General features: G+C 40.8%; 1 protein-coding gene across 4 annotated transcripts in view; it reads right to left on the bottom strand.

Annotated features, from left to right (window-relative positions):
• Positions 1-19: 19 nt before the first annotated feature.
• The window catches only part of fgf12a (fibroblast growth factor 12a), a 35,208-nt gene continuing 24,778 nt past the window's right edge, over positions 20-10,449 (bottom strand). For all 4 annotated transcript variants that reach the window (XM_046052359.1, XM_046052358.1, XM_046052360.1 and 1 more), the window contains 2 exons: positions 4,375-4,573; positions 20-2,774 (listed from right to left, as the gene is read on the bottom strand). In XM_046052359.1, the coding sequence (XP_045908315.1) occupies positions 2,659-2,774; positions 4,375-4,573 (315 nt within the window). In that variant the 3' untranslated portion in view covers positions 20-2,658. The remainder of the gene's footprint in view (positions 2,775-4,374; positions 4,574-10,449) is intronic.

Here is a 10,449-nt window from a genome sequence, read left to right as displayed (position 1 = left end):
CAAACCCCCCCCCCCCCCCCCCCAAAAAAAGTGCTCTCCTTTACGCTCTCCCACATCAGCTATTTTTACCTCTTTGCTTTATTCATCCATTTCTTAAATCCTCTCATTCTGCTGTCAACAGTTGACATCAAGTACATCCAATTTCATGCACTGCTTTAAGTCCATGTATATTTCATTTGCACCAATATAAACCTCTATAAAAAGATACCTATATATGCTGGTCTTGCCTGCTGACTTCCAGTGTCACGTCTAATATGCTGTATGTATCACTGTTATGCTGTAGGTGCTATGGAAGTTGAACTAATCTACCGTTAGCTCTTGCAGGTAACTTGCACCAGCTATAGACCCGGGCCCCAGGTGGAAAACCCTCATAGATCCATGATGATATAACACTGCGGTTTGCTCTGTGCAGCTGAATGTGTGCTATATACTCTACATACCACCAATTTAGCATATGATTTTCAACCAGATATAGTAGACATGTACAAACTCTCGCTAAAATACTGATCAAAACGTTGCATAAAAAAGTTTTGGACATATTCCCCCAAACTTAAAGCAATCTTTTATTAGCTCTCACCTCAAAATCAAACCAATCAACTCTTACAGTCATGCGATGTTCATGCTTTATCTCGGCTCCCGTAATTCCTTTTACAACCTCCGAATCCTGGCTAGGCTTAGCTGTACACCACCTGTAATGATAAAAACACCACAGACCCCATCCAGACCTCCTTAAACACCACACCAGTGGCCAGGCTTTGTGCAATGGGTGCTGGACAATGAGCAGCCAGCCTTTATTTCTGGCCCCATTCACGGAACAATTGTAGGACTTCCTGAGTTAGACAAACTAATTGGAGATTAGGAATGGAACGGTGTACCAGTCAATTCACCTTGTTTATACAGCCCTGTCAGCATGTTGATTTATATATAGTGAAGCTTTCCTCCACAATGCAGCAAATGGCTCATTTCATGGGTCACAAAACCGGGGGGTGAAGGGGGGACGCTGTACAGATTACCATGTCAGAGAAAACAAACAGTGAGATACTCTCACTGAGATAGTAAATCATCCTCACCGAACCTGGCTAAATCCAGATGAACTGGTTTCCTCAATGAGACATTCTGCTTACATTGTGATGGGAAAGTCTTAGTGATTGTGAAATTATATTGAAAATATCAACAAGTCAGGTCAGTAAATTATTAAACAGTCAGACACCCTGTCCACTAGTGTTGAGTTGAATCTTTTCACAAGAAAAATAAAAGAAATAGTAGAACTTGAAAACTAGACAACACATATCTTCACTGCCAGGCCTGCCAAAACAACTTTCATCCTTACTTTTGCTTAGAAAAAACAGCAGAATGCTTTTTTAATCAAGGATTATTTCATGATTTGTCAATATAGTTCAAAAGCCTGAATACTGTTATATAGATATATTTTGAGAGTTGTTGTTATATCCTAGCTAACAGCCGAGAAAGGGGTCTGTGTTTCTTGAGGCGCAAATGTGAAGTGACCGTTTTTGGCCATGGCTCATAGTGCTGATGCTGGTCGTTATATTGCTCTCAGTTGTTGGAGAGAATTTGTCAAAAATGGCAAAGAAGAGTTTCTTTGCCATTTTTGACAAATATGAACATCTCTTTATTTAAAACCTAATAATCCTTGCAAATGTTAAGAGTATATTGAAGCTATATCAAAACAGTTTTCCTTTGATTCAGACTTACTTACTTCTGCAACTTTCTGTCAGCCTTCGAACACACTGACCACAGAGATGTGCCGTCAGATTGGTATGAATGTTATTTAGAGACATGCTAGACTGCTCTCTATTATATTGCTTGTATCATTCCTGTTCTGTCACAGCAGAACAACATAGGGAAGTTCACATTAGAGTATTTCAAACAGCCCTATCCGTCCAATTAGTCACATTAGTTACACTTACAGTACACACCTGAGTAAATTACATCCCACCCTAAGCACTCTGTATCCAATGGAGTCCAACACAGAGAACTATCAAATACATTCAGTCTTACCCTCATACCAGAGCAGGTAGTATGACAGTGCATTCAGGATTAAACTATGAGAGACACAAGAGTAATTGAAAAGAAAAATAATACTTTCTTTAGTCTCAAAAACAAAAAGAAAAGCCAGAATAATTATGATAGGATCAACAGATTAGTAATGATGATGATGTCCTAGTTATTACTGACAATAACACAATAAGCATATGAGAGTGCAATAGCATTTAAAAAAGAAATCAATGTATGAAAATTTAACATGTATTAAAGCTTGTTTTTCACAGCATAAATTGGAAATGATAGATATTTGTATTTGTGTGAAGAGAGACCACCATTCCTTTGTTTATCACAGCTTTTTCTCTTTTTTTGCATAAAATGTTGGTCAAGTCCTGATTGAAAATGTTTTTTTTCTCTCCATATATATCTCCATATATCCTCTGGTTTCATATTAATTCATCTAAAAGGTTTTCACAGGCAAGAGTTCAGTTTTGTTTTTGATGTCTTGGGTGTACTGTAATAGCTCCACGTCGTGGCAACGCCCTCTTTTTTTTCCCAGAGGGGATGTATTTTGGGGGGAGGTGAGTTTTCCTATGGCCCCTCCCTCTGAGTCAGGATGAGGCCACTCCCCCCTGCTGGAAGCCCCTCCCCCTGCTGCTATGTGGAGTCCTGATTGACAGCTTTCCCTCCGTTCATGGTGGGAGTCCCTGAGCTCTTCCTGGAGCGGTGCTTGTCCTCTATCTCATGCATTGACGGCTCCCTGTACATACAAACTGTAGTGGGGATGTAAAGAGAGGAAAGAGACGGAAGGAGAGGAGACGAGAGGACAAAGAGAGGAGGAGCTCAGAAAGGGGACAATGGAGAGCAGATTGAAGAGATGGATGTGAAGACAGAGGACAAGGTCAGGTGCGAGGCTGGAGGGACAATTATACCAGGCTGGAAGGGATAAGATGGGGAATTAGGACCGTGTCAGCAGTTCTTTTATCACGTTGCTTGACGGGTTTTCATGATACTATCTATCAAACACTGCTCTCATTAGAAACATGTTAGAGTCAATATTTAAAAATAAGCTGCTAATGAAATGCTCTAAAAGAAAATTCTTAGGCCTGATACTTGAAAAACCAACAACAGATGCAGACTTTTAAAAAAAGTTAGACCTTTTGGGAAATACGCTAATTGGCTTTTTTTGAGATTTACATGGGAAGATCAGTGTCCTAGCTTAGCTTAGCTTAGCTTAGCTTAGCTTAGCGTAAACACTGAAAACAGGGGAAAGCTTGCCTGGATCTTTAAAAAGGGGATATTCCACCTATCAGCACCCCTAAATCTCACTAAATAACCTGTGATACCGGTGCAGGTAAGTGGATTGTTTTCTATCCTTGGTCAGAGCTAGGCTATCTTATTTCTTGTCATTATGCTAATGCTAAGCTAACCACCTGCTGGTTGTAGCTTCATATTTAGCCATCAGACAAAGGAGTAGTGTGGATATTCTCATCTACCTCCCAGCTGGAAAGTGAAAAGGTATTTCTAAACCATTCCTTTAATAAGTCATCAGATCCTTTTATACCTGTATATCTCATTCCAGTTTTATTTCTATACATAGTAAATATAAGAATTTAGAAAGACCGTACCAGAGGGCTTTTTAACATATTAACTGCACATGTGTATACTTTAAATTACTGTCAACCCTTTAAACTCAGAGAGGAAATTTGTCTTGCAGGTAAGTAGAACATAGAACACACAGAGATTTGGGCACACAGATTAAGGTACATAAAACCTGATAAAATACATAGAACATGAAAAAAAAATAGTGAAAAATCCTATAGTATATTTAGTTATTGCCATTTTCATAAATAGTTTATTCTTTCCCATCTTCAGAGCGACCACTGTTCCACTAATTTCAATAATGGAACTTTCAGAGACATTAAAACCTGGTTCAGAAAGGTTATCCATCACAGTACATGCACAGTTACAAGATAATTGTTTAGATATCTCTCCTTCTCGCTAAAAGTTACTGCAATATCTGAAAGTAGATGGTTGTCAAAACATTTTAAATGTAAAGAATTAAACAGTTTTTCAGTACCCTTCTTGATTGTTTTTTGGGACTGGTTTGATGAAAACTAGGCCTGAGAATATAATGCTTTAGTCAAATCTCTAATATCTTGTGGCTTAGAATGCGCTGCAACACTGCAACAACTACAAAATGTTTCTTGTACTGAATTTCATTGTGATGTAATGGATAGGAAATATGATATCTTTTCAAAGTAATTGCCAGAGTATTATACCCAATTTATAAATGTATAGTACATGGGAAGTACAGGCATAAGCACAAAAAGGATTCAACCAAGCATTAAAAAGAAAATAGATTACTCATACCTTCGATAGGCCTGGGCACAAAGTGTGACGAGGGCTTAGTCTTCTTGACTCGGTTGCCCTTCATGACTTGTCCCTCCTTGGTGAGGCCAAGGAACCAGGCCCGGCCAGACTCCTGCTGCCGGTACACAGTGGACGAGTAGATCACATAGTAGTTCTCAAAAACGGACTCCTTGAACTTGCACTCTGGCGTGAACATCTCCTGCAAAAGAGATATCCATATGCGCATGTAGGCTCGCACATTAATGCATCCATGAATCAATGCATGCACACACACGCACACACAAAATTTTGTTTGTACCCACATAAATATCAAAGACACATGCAGACCTAACCAGCCACAAAACAGATGGATGATTTTAATGTGTTAAAAAAAGTGTAATTAGAGAGTAAAAACAGAAAGCTGTGTCTGTTTCACTCTGCCAATATTGACTCTCATCACTAGCATGTGTATATTGCCAAGGTCAGTAAACATACTGTAGTCACACACACCCACACACACACACACACACACACACACACACACACTTATATCCTTGGAATCTAAGTAATGAGAATGATGGCTTTATTAGAATAATGGTGAACAATTGAAGATTTTTATCTCTCTGCTTCATTATCAAAGCAGCAAGTCAAGGAGAATATCAAGGGGACACACAGGAGGTGGAGTGGGATGACAGGAAAAATGGGCAGAGCCAGATATTGGATACACTGTCGGGACTGAGTGTGGTGCCAAATTATTGCCATGACAGTTCAACAGACTGAAAAAATGCCCTTGACGAGGAATTCATTTGGGTAATTTGTTAATTTTAATGAAGATAAGATGGTGGCACTGACCTTTTAAAATATAGGCAGGAAAATGTGTGTCTTTACTTTTTCAAACAAAATCTATACTTAATAAAGCAGGTGAGCTGATTAACGTGCGCTGACAAGGTGGATGCCAAACCTCATCACCTTTACCCCTCATCTCTGCTCTCCTCTTCGTCTGAATGCTTCCTGACCGCAAGAGGCTAAATTAGAAACTAACGAGAGTCAGTTTGAAGGGCGGGGAAGTCGTGCATGTCAAAAATAGATGCGAGTGATGTGGAACAGCTGGCTTGGTGGATATTGTGCCATCTCACGTTAGGCAGGCTTTGTGCTGTGTGTGTGTGTGTGTGTTTTGGTGTTGGTGCTGCATTTCATTTCTCCTGCAGAGTTCTGTGCCCTTTTTGGGTTGTCCATTTGATTGACAGCTCAATTCTGCTTCCCGCTGGAGGTGACCGTGTGTGTGTGTGTGTGTGTGTGTGTGTGTGTGTGTGTGTGTGTGTGTGTGTGTGAGAGTGTGTGTGTGTGTGTGAGAGTGTGTGTGTGAGAGTGGTAGAGCCTTTAAAAGACTGAAAGATAAAGAATGATACTTGGAGGAGAGGCTCAGAAATAATACATTACAGAGTTGGCTCAACCAAATTATCCATCCATCCGTCCATCGTCAACCGCTTATCCTGCGTACAGGGTCGCGTGGGGCTGGAGCCAATCCCAGCTGACATCGGGCGAAAGGCGGGGTACACCCTGGACAAGTCGCCAATCCATCGCAGGGCCACCCAAATTATATATTAAAAAAACATTTTCGCAGTTATCTGCCGATAGTTTGGATTTTATTCACCCAGCTTTTGAAGTATCAGTCTTTGAGTTTGCTTCCACTCTAATACAATGGAAGTGAAAGGAATTTAGTTTGTTTAGTGTGTTATGTTGTGATGCTCAAAGCATGAAACATTACGAATATTACGTTAAAAATGTGAAGACATTGTCCCTGGAGAAAAATGTAGTGCTTGTTACTTATTATTGTGGATAGTTTTCAGCCACTACTTTCTATTGAGGAAATAGTGCAAATAAAAACTGCTCACAGTGTGGTCTATGGATTATCCAAAATAAGGTTGACACTGAGCTTGAAACAAATTTTTTTTAATGTAATTTTCCAGTGCTTAAACCACCACAAACTAAATTACTTTCACCTCCACTGTATTGAGTTGGAGGCAGAAATCTCAGAAAAAGATATCTCAGAACCTAGACAAGTTAAACCTCATCTACATCATTAGACATTAGCAGTAAGTGAGGAAATATGTATTTTTGTAATTCAGGTAAATTGCCCCTTATAAAGGAACTGCATTTCTAGTAAACAACTCTAAGGCTACATCCACAATACAACATTTTTAAAACAAAAACGATCTCCACTCAACCTTGTGTTTTAACTGTGTATCAGAGTTGATCTCCGTCTCTATTAAAACAACTGAAAACACACATCTTGTGGCCGTTCACATACACTGGGCATGCGCATGCCGGTGTAAACATGAAGCTGATTATCTACTCCACAGTTGCGTAAGATTTAGCGAAAGAAGAAAGTACTACTCCTACCCTTCCTCTCAGTGAAGCTCTCCTGAATAAATAAAGGTTTAAAAAAAAAAAATACAGTTGTATTGGTGAACCAACTAAATCTTAAACATGCTAAACACTACTTTCATGAGCTATTTGCTAACTCTGTCTGTCTGCCATTTTGTGCTGGGCAGGTTGCGTACAGTCTATTTATTAGAGCAGCTGCCCGCTGCGACTGAATAAAGGGTTGAGGAGAACTGAGATGAATCAAAACAGTACAGTCATGGTTGAAAGATACTTAAAGGCTCATAGAGCTGATGGGGACCACAGAGTTTGGTGGTAATTTTCTGTGAGTTTGTCACATCAGCAGCACCTTTTACATTACAGATAGTAATTTGATCCATTATTTACCTAAAAATATTAAATAGTGCAGCTTTAAACCCTTAATGCTGTTTGAAGAGTATGTGTATCTGTGTGTGTAGCTCGCATTGCAAGCCACAGTTAAGCAAAACTAGTTGCAGCTTTTATGACCATCCATTTTAAGACACAGCGGTGCATAGCAGGCTATGTAAAGGACTCGGGGAAGGTGAGGTCACATGGTCGGCGGTGTGGAAACGTCTCGCTGGTCAGCAGGTGGGAGGACAAGCTCTGTGGAGAGCTGGCGGCTGAGTTTATCTGTGCCTGCTGACACACTGTCAAACAGCAGACATCTCCTCTCTCAGTTGGGGCACTGGGGGTCATGTCGCGTCTGTCTGGCTGCGTGTGTGTTTGTGTGAACATATGTGTTTGAGTGGATAGGGGGCAGACAGTGATAAATTACACACCAGCAGGCCTTTTCCCATCTTCATCTATTGGGAGCCCAAATCAGGCCGAACACGCACACACAAACACAAGTGTGCTGTACTGTCCTACCCTTCACAATCAGCCACTTTGCTTTGCTGACATGCTGTAGAATCCCCTCTAAATTTGTCCACAAGGACAACACTCTGTTACTGTCTGTGCAATGGCTTGGAGCAGTTTAGAAAGCACCCTGGCTGTGGCTTGGGAATGATAGGGTGGAATGTAAGTGACTTTGAAGTCTTTGACAGAGTGCCTTGTTTGTGGATGACTGAGTGGAAATATGCGGTGAAGAGACGGAGTCGGAGTCTCTCGTGATTAATGAGGTCTCCCTAATGGACATGCATGAACCACAGAACCACACAGGGAAGGAATCTGAAGTACACATTCGGCAAATGGACAAACTCAATGCAACACACATGCTGCCATGCATTAGAATGCATGCCAACAGGTTTGCCCCGTCGTATCCTCTGCCAGGAATACATAATCAGCCAAAGTTGTTACCGCGGCAAAACAAGGAAAATGAAAATACAGGCGTGTCACATTTCCGGGCTGTGCTTAGTGATAGTAAACTGATTACAAGGACACCTATTTATATTCTGTGGTGATCTGAAGGAGAAAGGCGAAGGACTTGTTGGTGAAACCGGGCTCGTGAGACTGCTCACTTGCCACCATTAGCGGTCTCAGTAGGTAGCTAAAGATAAACAAACACAGAGGTCCACCCGAGAGCCGGTGAACAAACACCATGATACCAGGGACAGAATATAAATGTTTAAGCAGTTTTAGCGCACAAAAATTAAACATACATTTTTATCAAACATTGCCGGCTGAATTCACAAACAGTTACTTTAAATACACAAATGTGATTCTACAGGTACTTGGTGAGAAACACTGAATGTAAATTCAAAATGCGGAAAGAAAGAGTGGTATGGGGTGCAACAAAGGTATCCGGCTGTGATCAGATACATCAGACATAATAAAAAAACAGCAACAGAAAAATCCCAGATGAAACAGTACATTCAAGTGTGTGTGTGTGTGTGTGTGCATTGTGGAGATTGAGTAAGGTGGGGGTGCAGGTGTAGGGAAATGTAAAATGAAACACAAAGCAAGATATAATGGATATGAAACTGGGTTGCCAAGAGAACTGGGTTGAACGCATCCTGAATCCAAATCAGATACATCTGAGGAGTATAGGCAGCTCTCCGGCTCTGCATTAAGACGTCCTTTGGCTTTGGATAAAGATGCGGAAGGATGTGGAGGGGGCGTCTCCATTTCAATATGGGTCTGTGCTACTGGTTTATCTGAGAGATTTGATCTCAGTGAGAATCCCAGGCCTGCCATGGAACTCCCGAAGAGCTCATTATTATTCTGGGAGAGATTCAGGTCGGATATTGTCTAGACATTACTTAAACTGAAAAACTCACTTTGTCACTTTTTCTATTCCTCTCCTCCCCTCTGAGTTGATCTTTTTCTCTGTTTCAGTCTCAAAGTCGATCACTTCCGGGCAAGGTTCTGTTCTGTCCTTCCTTAACTTCCCCCGGAGAGGACATTGATGGTTAATGTCTAAAATGAAATCATAAACATATGCTAATGCTCCTCTTGTTCTGGAGAAAAAACCCTCATTAGCCAAACATTAAGTCTCTCCATTGTACTCCTTTTTTTACTTTTCACTTTCTCTTTTATCCTCCAGATAGCAATCAATCCATTACTTGTCATTAGCACTGGCAACATGTACATGCAACTTTATAATGTGCATGCTACTGCTAAAATACAACAGTCACTTAGGTGACTGACAGAAAATGAACCATAAACAATTTTGATTGTCGATTTGTTGTTGAGGTCATTTTTGAAGTAAAAATACCAACATTGGCTTTTAGCAGCTTCTCACCCAAAAATCTCACCATGAAGATGTAAGCTTAGGCTTTGGAAACGGGCATTTTAACAATTTTCTGACACTTTATAGACTAAATAGTAAGCAGTACACTGAAAACAAAAAGAATTAGCTGCAGCCCTAATGCAGCCCCACCCACAGCTTTTTGAATCTGAAGCTCTCCCTGACCTTCCGCACCATCTCTGTCTCTCTCACTCGTCCCTCGGGGCCTTCAGTGAAGGTTTTACTGCGACACACTAGATTTCTAAATGAGAAGCAGTAAAATTAGTAGCCAATTGAAAGCAAGAGTAAGAACCGTTGGGAGGCCCCTGTGAGTGCAGCTGTGGACTGTTTGTGAGGATGTTTCTCATGCAGAGATAGATTAGTTAGATAGATAGAAGGAGAGAGAACAGTGGTTCCTGCCATGCAGCAAACTAGGTCATATTGGGAAGTGTTATAAATAATGGAAGGGAGCTCTTCATTGTAGATGTTCAGCCCCCACGCACTTCATTGCTAAACACTCCACACAAGCGTTTTCACCCTGCTCACCCATGGCTACATCAGCTCCACTTAACTGCTCAACAGTAATAGTAAACTGACCACTAAAAAATGGCTAAATACCTGACACCTATGTGAAAGACTAAAGATAGAGGCTTCCAAAAGTGTCTCACAGTCATCGCAAACATACAGAAGATAAAGCTTGTCGCATTCCCTCACTAACAAGACAAGTGCAAAAAAGCACGGAGAGAAAAAGGAAAACCAGAGAGTGTTAGACGTAGGAGGATATCCCTCAGTAATTGTCTCCCAGGAGGGCGGCGTGCATCTCTGCTCTCAGATGTTAGGAAGACAAAACAAGGCAACAAAGTAAGCAGTGAAAAACTTTATAGCTTGAAGACGCAAAAGAGTGTAATGGAGACCTTGAAGAAGAGGGAGGAAAGCAAGAGCGAATAAGAGAGGGAGATGGGAGAAGAGGATAAAGTCTTGGGCAAATAATAATAAAAGTAAATGTGAGCAAGAATGAGAAATGA

Source organism: Micropterus dolomieu, linkage group LG06, assembly GCF_021292245.1.
Source record: "Micropterus dolomieu isolate WLL.071019.BEF.003 ecotype Adirondacks linkage group LG06, ASM2129224v1, whole genome shotgun sequence".
NCBI lineage: Eukaryota > Metazoa > Chordata > Actinopteri > Centrarchiformes > Centrarchidae > Micropterus > Micropterus dolomieu.
Note: the sequence above shows the minus strand (reverse complement) of the source record. Positions and strands in the feature narration are given on the sequence as shown.